This window comes from Tachyglossus aculeatus, chromosome X1, assembly GCF_015852505.1.
Source record: "Tachyglossus aculeatus isolate mTacAcu1 chromosome X1, mTacAcu1.pri, whole genome shotgun sequence".
NCBI classification, from domain to species: domain Eukaryota; kingdom Metazoa; phylum Chordata; class Mammalia; order Monotremata; family Tachyglossidae; genus Tachyglossus; species Tachyglossus aculeatus.
In genome coordinates, this window is record NC_052101.1 from 15,202,506 (window position 1) to 15,221,562 (window position 19,057).

Here is a 19,057-nt window from a genome sequence, read left to right on the forward strand (position 1 = left end):
AGACATTTATGCCAAGCAATGAAACCCTGAACCTGGGGTAAAGGAGGTATATATGCACGTAGAAGGCAAATAAAAAACCCCTTCATTTTCCCCAGAATAACTGACCTCGAGGCCCTGTTCTTAAGGTTGTCGTTCTCGTTCTTTCACTCGAGGCCCAGTTCTTAATGGTTGTCAAGAGTTAAAAAGGGAGAAAACCATTTTCTCTACTTTATTTTAAAATTGAATTTACAGCAATGCTCTAAAGAAAACTTTCTTACTCCAAAAAGGCAAGCACACCACAAACGAACCTAATGATCTTACTCAAAAAGGAAAATTTAACATGGGAAAGTTACAGGCCATTTCAATGAGACTTTATATTTAACTACTACAGGGAGCTTAGCCTAACATAAAATATACTGTTGTTACTTTGTCAATTTTTACAAATTTTCCTCCATTTTACCAGTCGGGTCCTAACGTTCTCCAATCAATATTCTCAGTCTGCTTGAGGATTTTACATGCTACACTGTAATTTATAATTATAGTTTAGAATGCAAGGTGAACAGATCAGACACACTCCTTGTCCCACGTGGGGCTCACTCACACTCTAAGAGGTAGGTCGAGAGCTATTATCATCCCCATTTTACAGATGAGGAAACTGAGGCATAGTTTCATGATTTCTTGAGGTCACACAGCAAGCCATGGCAGAACTTTTCACAGATCATTCTTTTTCCAGCAAAATATCCCTCTCTCCCAATGCCAAAATGTTTCTTGGCCTTTTCTCCTTTTGAGCACACGATATTGGTCAGTTTTCCAAATCTACCTTAAATATGATAAACTCATCCAATTTCCCTTCTCTGTCCTCTTTCGTAGCTTGAAATAAACCAAGTCGTAATACTTGAGCTGACGCACTGCTAAATCAATTGCTGATTTCCAATTTGTCGTTTATTACTCTGTACAAATTCATACACAGCTATACCATGGAATCCGTAAGCTTGAACACTTTATTTAGAAACAAACAGTACATTTGGAGCCACCCAAAATGGATGTCTTAATCAGCTCATCCACACACCCTGAATTAACAAAAGAAAATTCGTGAGCCCTGAAAATGAGTGGTAACGATTACTTGCATTGAATTTTGATTCAGGTGAAACGGAAAGAAAGAGCAAAAGACTGCCATGTTTGGCCTTCAGCTGAACAACAGATAAACAAGTTTTTGAGTTGAGAACCCTGAAATGAGATTGCCCTGTTGCCAGTCCTAGGAAATTCAAGAGGTTAATGAACAAAAAGAGTACCTTGGTGAATCTCACTGCTAAAGAGAGCTGATCTCTTATATATAATACATGGGATGCAGGTAAAATTGATTTTTAAAAAACCACCTAATGCAGTCAGTTCTCCTTTAAAGTGTGTTTTCAGCATATATTTTGGGAAAAAGCTTTGGGGACTTGAGGAGTGCTGCCCCAGTAACACAAGTCGATCTGGATGGGACACAGATGTCCCAAGAAATGACTGCGTGTAGGCGGGTGGAGTTGTCAGGGCATGAGTATCACAAAGCAGGTTTTACTTAGCAAAGCATTTGTCAAGAACATAAGTGTTCTGAACACGGTAAGTGCTCAATAAATCCCCCTGATGATGATGACCCCTATTTTAAAGGAGGACTGACTAGTCTGAACTGCTAAAAAGATCAACCTGCATTTGTTCTCTCATGTGGCCATGCAGATTTCAGTCAAGCATCGAGAAACCAAGAAGCTGAAGAAAATGGGAGATGGGAGATAAGCACTACCTTCCTTTGCTCTGGTTAGTGCGTGCCTTTTGGACCAAAAAGGGAGAATACTGGGTTCTGTTCTGACTGTCACCGACTAGGATTTTCAAGAGCCCTCTGTATTGAGCGCTCTGTATTCCCCATTTCACAGGGACTGAAATGAGAACAGGGTGATTGCAAGCCACAACTCTTCGCATCCTTCCCCTCCAGTCTTTTGATTCCCTTAGGTGATGAGGTGGCCATAACAAATCTAGAAGGATTCTGAGAGTAAAACCAAAGGACTCTAATCTGGGATTTTTTAAGAGCGGAAGGAACCAGGCCAGTGGCAGAATCCTCAATTTATCTACTGGGTCCCACCATTCCCTATTTGTTCACGGTCACTAGTACCTCGAGATAGACTTTTCCAATTTGGTCCTGATAAAAGCCAGATCTAGGGCTCAATACAGGAAAAGACATCCCCTGAGTACCAGCTAAGGAACATTGCCAGGAAATCTGCTCTGGCACCTAGGATGTACCTACAAAGAAAATAAGTTAGCTTCAACATATCACAGTTAAAATGAGTTAGCTAAAAAAAAAAGGTACTATCAAAAACATAGTAACAACAGTAATTGTGGTACTTATTAAGCGCTTACTATGTGCCAGGCACTGAACTAAGAGCTGGGATTTGTTATCTCTTTAATCTTCCTATTTACCTATTTGGTTCATATCACCCTGAAACTGAAAACTCGGCGGAACATTAAAATTGCCAAACGCTTCCAACAGCAATTCGTTTCAAAGTCAAAATCACTAAAATCACTTGAGAAAAACTATTACTTGAAAAACACAGTTTGCCGATTCTCCTGGAGTTCCGACAGCATCCTCCAAGGTAAGTCTGGGAACACGGGAGTGAGCCGCTATATCTGCTCAAAAAAACAGATACTTTTTTTTTGAGCCAAGGCTGGAGGAAATCCTGACTCCCAGCAACAAACGCTAAAAGAATCAGAATCATTAAAATAATTCTTTTGCTACCATTCATAAAGGACGGGAGGAGCCTGAGGAAACGAAAGTGATGCTGATGACCTTATTAATAAACTAGTCATCAATGTCAAGCAGGTTTCAAAAAAAGAAAGCCAGTACATTACATCTAAAACATTTTGTTTTCCAGTTTACTACCTTGGTTTCGCTTTTCTGTACATTCAACCAAGAGACACATTCCAACCCTGTTGGAATCTTATTAACTGAATAGGTCACACATGCCTGTTAGGAATGATTTAACTCTACTCATAACTAATACCCTCTGAGGCTACTCTTAAATCATTCTTCCCAGTAAAAGAAAAAAAATATATCAGTTATTTAAAAATTGTCCCAAATTGCAAAAATTTGAGAGTCCAATGTGGCTTTTAAATTCTAAGGAAGATACAAAAATTTCTACCCTGACAGATATTCCTTTGAGACACTGCGTGTTTAAAAGACTGGAAAAAATAACTGGGTGAAACTTTGTGGAAATCTCTCTTCTTATAGGATTTTTATTGGTCACCCTGGGCAAAGGAAAAAAATGTTAGTTGCTGAATCCATCATAAAAGGCACATGGCTTGCCCCTTTATAATGAAGTAAAAAAGGTGAGAAATGTAACAAATATAGTAAATAAACCTTTTGGAAATTAAATTTTCTTAACTCACTTTGATGATGTCTCATGGTTTAGGTACACGATGGGTAACTATCACTATATAAAGAGATTGCTATTTCTCCTTTCACATAGATTTTTACTGAAAACAAAGATCGCCAGCGTAGGGTTTTGTTTTTTTTTGTTTTTTTTCCAGTGAAATATGTATGAATTCACAGAAAAAAATTCTCAAAAAGTACACGTGGTACTCAGAAGGGCACAGACAGGCTCATGCACAGAACCCTGAAGTCCTACCATGTGGGAAAGTAGAAGAAAAAAAAAAAGACATCAGTGATCACAATCAGGACATACGCACACACACCCGCGCGCACGCACACACACAAAAATATATATAATATACTCCACATCCTCATTGTAAGGCTACATTTTGTTTTTTTTTAAAAGGCACCTCTCATTCTCTAGCTATTGCCTTCTTTAAGATTCATTTTGTTAAAAAGCCTGAATGCTCAGTGTGAATAGCTCAATATTGAGTAGAACATTTTTAAATTCACATTTGAATAGCCAGTTTCTTACATTCAGATTTTAATAAACTAGAATGACAGTCTTTCAAACAAGCATGCTGACCTATAGTGTATATAGTATATACAGTAATTTAAACATCTGAACTATATATTATATCGCGGAAGCAAACAGCACAACATTCATGTCATACTCATATCTTTTGTGTACACTAACTCAGAACTCTTAATACAAAACAGTAAAATGCACCTATGTTTTAATATATAATGGTCTATATATATATTATATATATCTGTTAGTATATATAATATATATTTATAAAATATACATAACTTTTAGACCTTTCCAAATAAATCTTTATAATCACCCCCAAAAGAAATATAACAATAGTACTTAAGGAATGAAAGTCAAATACACAGGAATATTCTCACAAAGTTCATTTCGTAGGTATGCAGCCTGATTTCCCCCCTTTAATGAGAACAGTTTTATAAAAGCTAAATATTTGGAGTAACACGCAAAAGAATCGTCACTTTGCCCAATAGAAAAATACTGAAGGGAATCTCACTTAGGTTGGAACACCTGGGTATCACCTGAACAGAAAATGGGATTGTTAGGATATTTCAGTCTTGAGAAGGGTATCGGAAGCTCCTCGAACCCAAACGTGCGTTGACTGTGAGAAGATACAGCAGGGACCAAACAACCTTATGACGGTCGGAGGGACTATGGAATTTCATCAAAAAGTGTCAATCGATCAATCGCGAGAAAGGAATTCTTATTATTGGATTCGGATCTTGAATTCACTCATTCCTCCCGCATTCTATTTGGGTTCCGGCCCCCTCTTTGGTAGGCAGATGGAGAACTGGTCACAGGGGCCAGATTGAAATAGAGGCTGAATTACGCGTAACCCTTAGACTACAAAACATCCATCTGGTCTCTGGGTACCGTGCCTCCTTGGGCTGCCTATGGATTTTTCAACTAACTCCCTCTCCACACTGGAGTTCATCTGCTTGGTGGATACTCTGCTGTCAGAATTCTGCCTCTGTCTCCCCATGTATGAAAACAGGGGGAACCAAGCCACCCGGGCTGGATCGCTGGCCTCTGGCTCCAGTAACGACGAGACAAGGGCCATGATCCGATCCCAAGCACCTCCTACCCTGTAGTCTTGCCCTGACAGCAACATAGCAATGGGAGGAATCTGATCCTGCTGACTGGGAAATGGGAGTAGAAACCTTGATCCTGCCAAACTTCCTGGAGCCTAGAACATGTCTCACTTCCCTTCCCTAGACCTCCCCCAAATGAGTTTGCCATTAACGGGACAAGACCGTGTAAAAGATGATTAGCAGGAGTCGGCTCCGACGGTTTCCACACAATCGAAGGGCCTCACCATCACACTTTCTTGGGGCCCGCTCTACATGACTAAGTAGGAATTGAACCAAATGTAGCATGGAGTGGTCTCTGAAAATGAAGTCGCGACTGCGGCCTGGAAATTAGCATCTTTGCTTCAAAACGGAGTTAACGTTTTCCTTTTTCTGCACCGTGGAGAATGTGAACACAGAATTTATCAAGTATCAGGCAGCCATATCAAGGTTGCTTTGGGTCAGTTTTACTACACACTCAGAGCTTCACTGAAGTGCTTCTAAGTAGGTACTCCATTAACCAATCAGAAGAGTTTGGTTTACCCTAGTATTACTAAGTGCAAAGCCCTAAAGTGTAAAATTTGGTTAAAACTATTAAAATGCCTACGGCTGGCATAACGGCGAATGCTCAACCTGCTGTACATCTCCTAGCCACCATAAAAAATACCATGTCTGGAAGGAAATTAAGTTGAACCAACTCAAGTTGCATCCAAATAAAAATGATAATAAAAAGTGGAAATATCCCACAGCACTGGTAATGAACTTCTTCCTCGTTGCTCTTTACCATCTGAAGTTTCTGCATCACATTAGGAAATGTGGGATGACTGATGAAAAACCTACAGGGAGGTGAAAACGGTTATGAGCTGCCAAACCTCTGAAACCTAATCGGCAATCTGCACGCATGCTTTTAGGAAAAAGTATACGTTCGCTTATTTGTTTCCAATTTGTCATCAATCCACACCATTTACTGGCTGTCCACTGGGGGCCAAGCCTTGTAATAGTGGGGAGGGAAGAGAGAGGCTGAGTTTCAGCAGGAGTCACGGCAGAATAAGGTGAGGGGCAGATTAGTAAAGTAGAATATTCAGTCTAGGAAAGATCATATGGAAGTCTTCCTTTCGATACGCTGCTTTTCCCAAAGATCACTAATTACTGTCATTATTTTTAAATTTGGTCAGATTTAAGGAAAAAAAAACCAACCACCAAGGCACCAAAACCCACATAGGAGCCCTTTATCCGCTGCGCGCTGACCTTGACCCTTCTGCCCAGGTTTCCTGCATTCCATCTCCCTCCTCAAAGGCGCTGCCACACAATTTTCACAGCGTAGAAATTCTGTTCAGTGCTTCCACAAGAGTGGCTCACTCATCCTCACCGTAATACACTACTGAAATGAACGTTACATTTATTGCTGGCATTAGTCGCGGCTCTTATTTTGAGGAGTGAGGGATTACACCCCGAGAATCCACTCAACAGTTAAGTGGATACGGTTAAATGAAATTACCCCCAGATAGACGCTTGGAAATCTGGCTTCAGAGATGCGCCATAGTGATAATGCAGGTGGCACTCTAGTGAAACGGAATGCTCATAATACTATCTGTATCGGAGAGACCGGCTTTAGTGTCTATTGCCGGGGGGAGGAGAGAGTCTCCTAATTTTAAGTTCACTTCCTAATGAAATGTGATCTACCTGTAGAAGAGTAGCTAAGAGCTAAACCTTCAGTTACTTGGTAACACATTTCCAAAACCGAATGGCATATATAAACATCTGATTGGCATTACTGAATGGCATAACATTAAGTATTATTGCATTCACGTTCTACAAATGAGCAGTAGACTTGCTAATGTCCAAATTGTTCAGAAACTAAAATTCCTTCTTTCAACCCTGTCTAGTCATAATTCACAAAGGGGCCTTCAAAAAGGTCACCGTTTTGGCTATCTAACTTTGACAAAATTCCTGGAGTGCGAAATAAGCGTTACGTTTTCCCTTCTCCCTCCCCCCCAGCTATCAAGTGATCTATCGAGTCCATCCCTTAACGATGCCCTAGTTTATCAACAGGGAATAACTGAATCTCTTTTCGCTCAGGCCTGCCTGGCGTCTAAATACACCCTCACCGATAAAAGCGCTGACTTTGGGGACAATTTGAAAGAGTTTTCAGGCTCACAGAACCAGCTGAGTTTGCAGCAACCTGAACAAACCTTAGTTTAGAAAACAGCACACCGAATGCAAAAACTATACTTTTAACAAATGTTCTCTGTGCTCCACTGGCAGAACGGAAGGGCAGGAAAGACTAGCTGTTGCCCCGATCTTCTGTCTCTTTTGTGCGGCTGATTATATATAAAAGAGCTAGGAGTTGGAAGGGAGGCATTATGTCATACAAAGACTTTGGCCAGGGCATCTGCTCCGGCACTGGCGATATAGCATTTGGATGGGTGGAAAGCCACATCGTGAATCGACTCGTCAAACTTTTTCCGATGGGCTGTAAACTCTTGAATACAGGTCTTGCTTTCCAGATTCCAAAGGCGTATTGAACAGTCATGACCTATATCAGAAAGGGGACAATATTTTAAAATCAAATTCATTCCCAGGAAAGCAGTAGTCAAGGTTGAATATATATGCAGGTTCGATGTACTTACTGCCAGACATTAAATACAGGCCATTGGGATCAACTGCTAAACTTGTAACTGCATCTAAGTGGGCTACCATCGAATGGATCAATTTTCCTTTGGAAGAAAAGAGATTTATCGTTAATTTCCTGCATCAGACACAGTGAGGAAATAATGAACCACATTCATGGGGGAGGATTCGTTAAGGAGGAGATACTATGAAATGTTTGGAAATTTACGACGCAATTGTCAAAAGAGAGATCTCAAATGCTAACTTAATCCTTAATACTCACAGACGTAGTTAGGGATACGTGAACCGTCTTTTTGATGGTATTTGTTCAGCGCTAACTATGAGTGAAACGCTGTTCTAAGCGCTGGTCAGGTTAATTAGGTCAGACATAGTCCTGGTCCCACATGGGCCTCATTGTCTAAGTATCTGTATTATCTGTGTTAGAAAGCTGAAGACCCTGAAATGGCAATAGCTCAATGGATGGCTGACTCCAAAGTCAATGGAGCAGGACTTTCGAATCCTGATTTCCCCAGGACACGTCCTTTCCCTCAGGAATACCCCTTATGCCAATAATAATTATGGCACTTGTTAAATGCTTACCACGGGCCAAAAACTGTTCTTAGCACTGGAGTAGAATCAAGTTCATCAGGCTGGACAAAGTGCCAATAACAATGAATAGCACATTTTCCCCACAGAGTCGTACTATTATTTTACCATGACCTGATAATATTTTAACCCACGTTTGAAAATTTAAATCCACGTTTGAAACTGAGTGATGGGTCATCCAGGCATCGCCTAACGAATGCTAAACTCATTTAAAGACCTCTACTGATCGTGAAGTAGAAAACAGGCGGCTATTCCATACAACATGCAATACTCCATTTTTCATGAGTATTTACTGACAGCCTGGGTGCACAGCACTGTTCTAAGAGAAAATGCACTATAGACAGAAGACTGATCCCTGTCCTCAAGGAGCTTGCAATCTAATTTGCACTTGGACTGGAATCTGTATCCTTTGAGCACTTGGTATTCACTCCGTCCACAGCACTTATGTACATAGCGGTAATTTATTTATTTATATTAATATCTGCTTCCCCCTCTAGACTGTAAGCTCCTTGTGGGCAGGGACTATAACTACCAACTCTGGTATACTGTACTCTCCCAATCAATTAGCACAGCGAGAAGCACTGAGAAGCAGTCTGGCCTAGTGGAAAGAGCACAGGCCTGCAAGTCAGAAGGTCATGGGTTCTAATCCTGGCTCCGCCACTTGTCTGCTGGGACACCTTGGGCAAGTCACTTCACTTCTCTGTGGTGCCTGTTACCTCGTCTGTAAAATGAGGATTGAGGCCGTAAGCTCCACAAGGAATGTGTCCAACTCAATTTCCTTCTATCCACCCCAGCGCTTAGTATGGTACCTGGCACGTTGTAAGAGCTTCACAAATACCATCACTATAATTACAGTGCTCTGCACACAGTGAGCACTCAATAAATACCACTGATTGATTCATTATTTTTTAGTGGTATTTGTTCAGTGAATACTACGTGCCAGGCACTGTTCTAAATGCTGGGGTAGATGCAAGATAACCAGATTGGACACCATATAGGGTTCACAGTCTTAATCCCCATTTTACAGATGAGGTAACTGGGGCACAGAGGAAGTGAAGTGAATTGCTCTAGGCCACTCAGAAGACAAATGGAGGAGGCAGGATTGGAACCCAGGCCCTTTCCCTCCCAGGCCCACGGTCTTTTCCACTACTCCATGCTGCTTCTCGATTGACAGATAGAGGGTTACAGGAAATATATCAGCCCTGCCATTATGACCATTTTACTTAAAGCCGATTATGACTTGGAGATGCATATCCATCATGCCCATTGCCCCTAGGACTACATATACGACCACTGCCCCTCAAGCAGAATACAAATAATTGTCTCTCCTGCTAAATCGGGCCACTAGGCAAGTGAAATTGGAAGCGTAGGAGTTAGGAGGAGAGATGATTTCCATTTCAGTAACCATAACCTGGCTTTTTCTCACTCAGCTCCTAAGGACATAAATTAGGGTCGACCGTGCTGCCCCTCATTATTAAATGCGTCGCCACTGATGAAAGAAATCTCACCTGTGTTGTTGTCATAGAATTTGATGTGCCTATCTTCATGAGCAGTGATGCTGATTGGAAGAGTTGGATGACTGATGACTCGATTAATCTGACAAGATGTGGAAGCTGCTACAGGAAAAAAGGAACAGAAATGCATCAGTGGTGAATTCATTTCTTCACGCAGGCACTCCTAATGCAACTGTCACAGTACTAAGATGAGGAAGCAAATGGAATGCTCTGGGACTTGCTTAAAGCAAGCTAAAGCAAGCTAAAGTTTGCAGCATCCAGAAAAGTTACTCCTGTTACGCTCCAATGGGAAAGGACTCTTCTCGCACACTTCCTGCTTGACCTCCTTGGTGCATCTAGCTCTGGGAAATCTTTCACATCATTTCAATTACCACCTCTATGGAAATTACTCCAATTTTACATCTCCACTCCCTCCAGATCCTCATTAACCTGTGGGGTATCTTCTTAGGGACAGCCACCTAATGATATGAACGGCCAAAACCAAGTCCCTCTTCTTGTCAATCTTTCCTCCTTCCCTTCATTTCCCCACCCCTGACTGGCGATCCCATTTATCTACTTTTCTTCCAGGTGCAGAACATTTCAAAACTCTTCACTCTCCTTTCTTTCCCACCATTTGCAAACTCCCACTGACAAGTGCTTATATCATTCTTTCATTCAATCGTATTTATTGAGCACTTACTGTGTGCAGAGCACTGTACTAAACGCTTGGGAAGTACAAGCTGGCAACATATAGAGACGGTCCCTACCCAACAATGGGCTCAGAGTCTAGAAGGCATCCCACTTCACTACTGGGATGCTAGTTCATCTAACTGAACAATCACCTCACGGGTAACTCCACCACAGGTGACACAAATTAATCAATTAATTAATGGTATTTACTGATCACTCCTAGCCCCAAAAGGAAGCCTCAATCCTGCCCGTTTATCTCATCTCTTTTTGACTTCAAATTCTTGTTGTTGTTAAGTGCTTACTAGATGCCAGGCACTGTTCTAAGCACTGGGGTAGATACAAGATCATTAGGTTGGACACAGTTCCTGTCCCGAAAAATAATAATAATAATAATGATGGCATTTGTTAAGCGCTTACTATGTGCAAAGCACTGTTCTAGGGCTTACAGTCCTAATCCCCACTTTACAGATGAGGGAAATGAAGCATGGAGAAGTGAAGTGACTTGCCCAAGGTCGCACAGTAGACAAGTGGCAGAACCAGGATTAGAACCCAGGTCCTTCTGACTTTCAGGCCACTCTGCTTCTCGGCTTCTTCTTCACTGGCCTTCAGCACCTACTTCTCTAGACTGGGAGCTCGCTGTTGGGTAGGGACCGTCTCTATGTGTTGCGAACTTGTACTTCCCAAGCGCTTAGTACAGTGCTCTGCACACAGTAAGCACTCAATAAATACGATTGAATGAAGTTAACATTTTAAATCCTACTGCTATCATCTTGGTAAGGCTGCTTTCACAATGTCATTTTCCCTTCCTCAGAAGCTTTTTTTTTTAAAAAAAAATTGTACTTAAGTGCTTACTATATGTCGATCACTATTCTAAGCACTGAGGTAGATATGAAGCAATCAGGGTGGGCACAGCTTCTGTCCTACATTGGGTTCAGAGTCCAAGTGGGAGGGAGAACAGGTACTAACTCCCCATTTTAGTTGGGGACACCGAGGCACAGAGTAGTTAAGTGACTTGCCTAAGTTCATACAGCAGGCAAGTGAGGGTTCCTGGATTAGAACTCAGGTCCTCTGATTCCCAGGCCCGTGCTTTTTCCATTAGGCCATGCTGCTTTCCTAGCACCGCTCTTTGCTCCAGCACTCAACTCTCCTGGTTCTCAAAACAGAATTATCAATCCATCAATCAATCAATCATATTTATTGAGCGCTTACTGTGTGCAGAGCACTGTACTAAGCGCTTGGGATGTACAAGTCGGCAACACATAGACTCTTAAGAATTATCTAAGAGGGAGTTCCAAGTTCTATTGGGGAAGCAGCTTGGCTCAGTGGAAAGAGCCTGGGCTTGGGAGTCAGAGGTCATGGGTTCTAATCCCGGCTCCCCCACACGTCTGCTGGGTGACCTTGGGCAAATCACTTAATAATAATAATAATAATGATGGCATTTATTAAGCGCTTACTATGTGCAAAGCACTGTTCGAAGCGCTGGGGAGGTTACAAGGTGATCAGGTTGTCCCACGGGGGGCTCACAGTCTTAATCCCCATTTTACAGATGAGGTAACTGAGGCACAGAGAAGTTAAATGATTTGCCCAAAGTCACACAGCTGACAATTGGCAGAGCAGGGATTTGAACCCATGATCTCTGACTCCAAAGCCCGGGCTCTTTGCGCCACACTGCTTCTTTGGTAGACATGTTCCCTACCCACAGAGAGCTTACTTAACTTCTCAGAGCCTCAGTTACCTCATCTGCAAAATGGGGATGAAGACTGTGAGCCCCACATGGGACAACCTGATCACCTTGTATCCACCCCAGAGCTTGGAACAGTGCTTTGCACATAGTAAGCGCTTAACAAATGCCATCATTATTATTCTATTCCAGTGGACTCCGCTCCAGGTAAACCATCTCATGTTCCCCATCTCCATTTGCTTACCTCTTGCCTCAAATCTTTCTCTAAAATAGCTTACCCTTTCTCATCGGCCAAGCAAAATCACTCCCCCACCATAAAATTGTAATTTATCTATTACGTGACACTTTCCTGGGTGAAGAGATGCTTAAACCGAAAAACCACTAACCCTGTAGTCATGACTGCCACATCTTGGGTCTATTTATTTGTGTGAACTTATGTCAAAAGTGCCATTCTTCAGTACCAAGCATTTGTCAGCTTCCCTTCTCTTCCCATTTAAATCTCCTGAAGGCAAGGGCCATATCTTTTTTCTTTTTAAGGCCTCTGTACCTAGAACAAAGCTAGGCACACAGCAGGAACTGTAGCAGCGTGGCTCAGTGGAAAGAGCCCGGGCTTTGGAGTCGGAGGTCATGGGTTCAAATCCTGGCTCCGCCAATTGTCAGTTGTGTGACTTTGGGCAACTCACTTAACTTCTCTGGGCCTCAGTTCCCTCATCTGTAAAATGGGGATTAAGACTGTGAGCCCCCCGTGGGACAACCTGATCACCTTGCATTCTCCCCAGCACTTAGAACTGTGCTTTGCACATAGTAAGCGTTTAATAAATGCCATCATTATTATTATAACAAGCACTAAAAAAATGTCTTTTTGATGATGGAAACTCTCTGGCCCCTTCAGACGGTGACAGATTTAAAAACTCAAATGTTTCCAATATCACACCAGATGGAAAATAATACCTGTGCACTGAGAATAATTTTTCTGTATCCAATTAAGGATAAAAGTAGCAATCCTGCCCTCACGGCTTTTCAGCAAATACATTTCATCAGTCCCAACCTGAATTCACTGATTTATTTAGAAAAGAGACTGATTAGGGAAGCAGCACGGCTTAGTAGAAAGAACACAGGCCTGGGAATCAGAGGATCTGGGTTCCAATCCCGGCTTCGCCACCCACCTGCTGTGTGACCTTGGGCAAGTTGCTTAACTTCTCTGGGCCTCAGTTCCCTCATCTGCAAAATGGGGATTCAATATGTGTTCTCTCTCCTACTTTGAGTGTGAGCCCAAGTGGGACCAGATTATCTTGCGTCTCCCTGAGCTTAGTATATTGTGAGCACTTAACAAATACACAGTAATTATCACTATCAGGTGTCTGACAGAATTGAATATTCCGCTACATGAATAACAAAACTGAAAACAACCAAAGAGTTGCTAAATCCCACAAAAACCAATTCCATCTAAAGCAAACTAAAGCAAAATAAGACCACGGTTTAAATGAAATGAAGTGTCCACGGCTGTATCTATTTCTTCGTCAGATGACCCAGGAATAAAAATAATAATAATAATGGCATTTATTCCGTCTTTGAGATGGACCATTAGGAAACTGTAACATTCAGGTCTTGCAAACCTTACAGGGTAACATCTACCACACTGCCATGCTACATTTTCTCACACAGCTTCCCTGAATCCCTATCCAATCCAACTTTGGGATACTACAGGCCCTGAATCCATAACATAAAAAGCTTTCTCTACAAGTCTCATGAACACTGATGCTGTAGGACAGGGAAGCTGTTAAGAAAATGGAAATTCAAGTATTGGGGATTATGTATTTAATGTTAAAAAAAATTCTGACTTGCTCATGCTTGTCCTGAACAGAAATCAAATGCAACTGAGGTAACCTCTCCCCAGGTCTCACAAAGCTCTTGCTTGAACCAAAAACCAATGACAATATCTCTTATTGCACGTGATAGACAGGACAGCCTCTCTAATTTGAGTTCCTACTTCAGAATGTTTGTGAAAATGTCTCAAGTTACAGGCTCTTTTCTTTTGCAATTCACTTAAGTAATATAAAGTTCCTCTTTAAATGTGGTTATTACCTTTGGAGTGTGGCACTGAATCTGTGAAAATTTTAGTTAGGAGATGCTGAAGAAGCAGTTACACAACTAAATGACGTGATAAAGAGGGCCAAGGCCTTATGTCTCTGAGTGAAAGAAACTGAAAACAGGAGCAAATCGGAGACAACTATTGTAAAAAATTGCAAATCAAACGTGAAAGGATAAGTACATAGAAAGAAAAGAATAAGTCCTATGTAGGCTTGCTCTACCCTCCTTATATCTATTCTCTTTATATATCTTTGTATTATTTTTATACATCAAATCTGACAGACGGGTTATTAGACTTTCTGAGCAGAACTAAGATGATGATAATAATAATAAATCTATTTGGTGAGCACTTAGCATGTGCCAAGCACTGTACTAAGTGTTGGATGGGTACTATCATCATCAACCATCATCAATCGTATTTACTGAGCGATTACTGTGTGCAGAGCACTGTACTAAGTGCTTGGGAAGTACAAATTGACAACATATAGAGACAGTCCCTACCCAACAGTGGGCTCACAGCCTAAAAGGGGGAGACAGAGAACAAAACCAAACATACTAACAAAATAAAATAAATAGAATAGATATGTACAAGTAAAATAAATAAATAAATAAATAGAGTAATAAATATGTACAAACATATATACAGGTATACATATATACAGGATACTAGCTAATCATACTGGATCCTGTCCCAATCCCATCAAGGGCTCAGAGTTTTAGTAAGAGAGAGAACAGGAATTGAATCCCCATTTTATAGATGAGGATGCTGAGGCCCAGAGAAGTTGAGCAACTTGCCCCAGGGCACACAGCAGGCAAGTAGCAGAGCTGGGATTAGAACCCACGTTCTGTGATTCCCAGGCCCGTGGTCTTTCCATTAACCCACGTTGCTTCTCAGATCTAAACCTGGAATGCCCAGTATGACCACAGTGTTGAGGATCAAAAAACCTTCACAGACTTTTCTTTTCATCACCTCTCTCATTCCCTATCTTCCCCAACATGAAGTTTCAATCGGGCTCAATGAACCGTGACATTTCAGGAGAGCATGAACTAGACAAGCAAAAAATATCCTATACAAACCGGTTTCAACTCCCAGAGTAATCATTTTCAGAAAGTTTCACATCAACTGAATTTTGATACATACTTGCGTCTACGTTGGATTCTAAAGTGAGAATGCGTTGCCGTGTTTCCATGTTAAAGATGCTAGTGCAGCCGCTGCTGAACGATGCTACCATATGACTCGGGTCACTGCTCACTAAATCCACAGAGGCAGGAATTCCCAGTTCTACACAAGAAAGAGAACAGGTCAAGAAACAGAAATGAGATTACCCAGTTTGTAAAAACAAAAGGCAATACTGTACAATTCAAAAAATATATTCGTAAAGGTATTTTTGAGCACTGACCCAACGCAATGCACTGTGCTGTTCGGGAGGTACAACACCACGATCTGAATGAAATTTGTTTTAGAGCCAATTAACTCAGGAATGCGAACTTAAAACCATGAACTAAGATAAGTGATAAATTATTATGGGTTTCTAAAGCGTTACACAATTCAATGCTACCGCAAGAAAGCAAGTCACAAGAATGCTGTCATTCGGTAGTCGGGAGACTTCGCTGAATCTCACAGAATATGGCCAAATTCCAAGTGCCTCATACCAAGACCTCCACACACAGTTGATACGCAATAAGAAATGCAGCGGGGAAGCAGCGTGGCTCAGTGGAAAGAGCCCGGGCTCTGGAGTCAGAGGTCATGGGTTCAAATCCCGGCTCCGCCACTTGTCAACTGTGTGACTTTGGGCAAGTCACTTCACTTCTCTGTGCCCCAGTTCCCTCATCTGTAAAATGGGGATTAAGACTGTGAGCCCCATGTGGGACAACCTGATCACCTTGTAAACTCCCCAGTGCTTAGAACAGTGCTCTGCACACAGTAAGCGCTTAATAAATGCCATCATTATTATTATTAGTAGTATCGTTGTTATTAAATGCTGGGGGAGAGTGGGCTGATGACACTTTGGAATTCATTTATGAGTTTTAACGTTCACATCAGAACGTTAGAAAAGAGAAGCAGTGTGGTTCAGTGGAAAGAGCATGGGCTTTGGAGTCGGAGGTCATGGGTTCTGATCCCAGCTCTGCCAATTATCAGCTTTGGGACTAGAAGGGGGAGACAGACAGCGAAACAAAACATATTAACAAAAGAGATAGAATAAATATGTACAAATAAAATAAATCGAGTAAGTCCCTTCACTTCTCTGGGCCTCAGTTACCTCATCTGCAAAATGGGGATTAAGACTGTGAGCCCCCCGTGGGACAACCTGATCACCTTGTAACCTCCCCAGCTCTTAGAACGGTGCTTTGCACATAGTAAGTGCTTAATAAATGCCATTGTTATTATTATATTAAATGCTGATATTCATTCATTCTATCCTCTGTAGCACCTCCAGACAGCTCAAAAACACCCAGCAGTCCAAGGCTCCTGGAGGGACAGAAACCTGAGAAAGGGTACTGGAGTTATTTGGAATTCAGCAAAACTACAGTCTTGAAAAATCATTTTAGAAACAATTCAGAAGAGAGCAAAGAGGCGGCTAGATTTTCTGCTTTTGCCTTATCTGCTTGGCTTGGGAACCAAATGGTCATATACACATACACTGGTACTGAAAGCAAAATGTGCTCTGGCCACTTAAAAAAAAAAAGTGTGAATGAGGAATTGGATGACAATGAGGAATTTCTTCAAGATAAAATTCTTCAAGTGACTATTTCTGCAAAATCTGAAAAAGAAACCCCATGCAGAGTCAAATTTAAGGTAGGGGATTCTACACTTGAGTGGGTCATAACCAAAGCATTTCTGAGTTAGTTCCACAGCTGGCTCAAAAAGTACAGGCGCTTTGTTAAAAACTTGTACTCGATTTATTTTATTTGTACATATTTATTCTATTTCTTTTATTTTGTTAATATGTTTTGTTTCGCTGTCTGTCTCTCCCTTCTAGACTGTGAGCCCGCTGCTGGGTAGGGACCGTCTCTATACGTTGCCAACTTGTACTTAGTACAGTGCTCTGCATACAGTAAGCGTTCAATAAATACACCTGAAATGAAATTCATTCATAGGCGTTTTTAGAAACTTCAGGATCACTGAGTCGCGGTGAAAGAGACATACCTTGATTATCATTAAACACGCTGAGGGCTGGGGCCACTTCTGCAGTGCTCCATAAACGCAAAGTGCCATCCGCTGAGCAGGACAGTAGGCGCTGATGTGCTCCACTATACGCTAAGCCCCAGACTGCATCGGTGTGACCCAAAAGCGCCCCTCTCAAAACGGAAGGATCTGGATACAAAAATGAAACATTATGTGCCAATTCCGGAGAAAAAAATCTAGCTTACAAAAGATTATTTTATATTTCAAAGAAACCGGGAGGGAAACGCCTAACATTCCCCGGGGGGGAGCGAATCATCACGAATTTTCCCAACTCTCCTGAGATGAGGTAAGGGAGCACTGAAATCGGAGGTAGACAAATGAACGTTTAGTTTCGAATCACCGCTTCCGCTTACTGGAACGGCCTGCGGCAGAAACGTACCATAAGAATCATAGGGATCGATGTTGGGGTTTGTCGTGTTCCAGCCCTGGATGAGCCCATCGCTGCCTCCGCTATAACACTGATCACCACTGCTGCTCATTACCACGCAGAGCACTGGGCCTCTGGAAAAATCAAAAAATCCATTTCTAATGGCACAAGCAAATTCCCTTGACTAGGTATTTCTTGTTCAAGTAGAAATGTTTAATTATTCAAATGGCATGCAACAGAAAAGCATTTCTGTTTTAGGGTGGATGAGACAAGACCGCCCAAACTGGCGTGTTTTATCTACTAAATCAATGTAATCAATCAATGATGTTAACTGAAATGCAAGGAAATGAGAATGCCTTTACTTGAAATTCAGATGAATGACATGAATCTCAAATATTTCTACAAGATATTTGAAAAAGCTCGTCGTAAATACATTTATTTAATATTTCCATGATTTAATCAATTACAGTTCCTGGCCGTCACTGAATCCTGGCTCTCGCCTCATGACGCTCTATCTTTCGACAGTCTCTACAAAGGAGTCATTCATTCATTCAACTGTATTTATTGAGTGCTTAGTGTGTGCACAGCACTGTACTAAGCGCTTGGGTGAGTACAATACAACAATAAGCAAACACATTCCCTGCCCACAACAAGCTTACAGTCTAGAAGGGGAGACAGACATTACTATAACTCCAAAGGGTTTTTCTCTGACTAAAGCTAACTGATTCTCTTTAGTAAAAACCAAGGCCAGAGAGAGTTCCTAGGAGGAGAAGGAGGAGGAGGAGGTGGCCAGCAGTATTAGGGCAGCAGAAAAATGGAGGCAAATTAGGAGCAACCCTATATTTCGTCTCCAGGCTTCCTTCCTTTTCAGTTTCTTCCTACTCCCCTCACCTGAGAACCTTAAACTGGGTTCATTCATTCATTCAATCGTATTTAGTGAGCTTTTGCTGTGTGCAGGGCACTGTACTAAGGGCTTGGGAAGTACAAGTCGGCAACATAGAGACTGTGGGCCCACTGCTGGGTAGGGACCGTCTCTATAGGTTGCCAACTTGTACTTCCCAAGCGCTTGGTACAGTGCTCTGCACACAGTAAGCGCTCAATAAATACGACTGAATGAATGAACATATAGAGATGGTCCCTACCCAACAACGGGCTCACAGGCTAGAAGACGGGCTCACAAGGCTCTGTTGTGGCTCCCCTATAATAATCATGGTATTTGTTAAGCGCTTACTATGTGCCAAGCACCGTTCTAAGCACTGGAGGTGGATACAGGGTAATCAGGTTGCCCCACGTGGGGCTCACACTTTTAATCCCCATTTTACGGATGAGGGAACTG

The 19,057-nt window shown here is 41.8% G+C and overlaps 1 protein-coding gene across 1 annotated transcript in view; it reads right to left on the reverse strand.

The window, feature by feature from the left end:
- Nucleotides 1-961: 961 nt before the first annotated feature.
- STRN (striatin) overlaps nucleotides 962-19,057 on the reverse strand; it is a 140,953-nt gene continuing 122,857 nt past the window's right edge. Inside the window, exons 17-22 of the mRNA XM_038771664.1 lie at nucleotides 17,734-17,855; nucleotides 17,316-17,483; nucleotides 15,309-15,449; nucleotides 9,721-9,828; nucleotides 7,627-7,713; nucleotides 962-7,532 (exon numbers count right to left, since the gene is read on the reverse strand). Coding sequence (XP_038627592.1) covers nucleotides 7,363-7,532; nucleotides 7,627-7,713; nucleotides 9,721-9,828; nucleotides 15,309-15,449; nucleotides 17,316-17,483; nucleotides 17,734-17,855 — 796 coding nt within the window. The 3' untranslated portion in view covers nucleotides 962-7,362. The remainder of the gene's footprint in view (nucleotides 7,533-7,626; nucleotides 7,714-9,720; nucleotides 9,829-15,308; nucleotides 15,450-17,315; nucleotides 17,484-17,733; nucleotides 17,856-19,057) is intronic.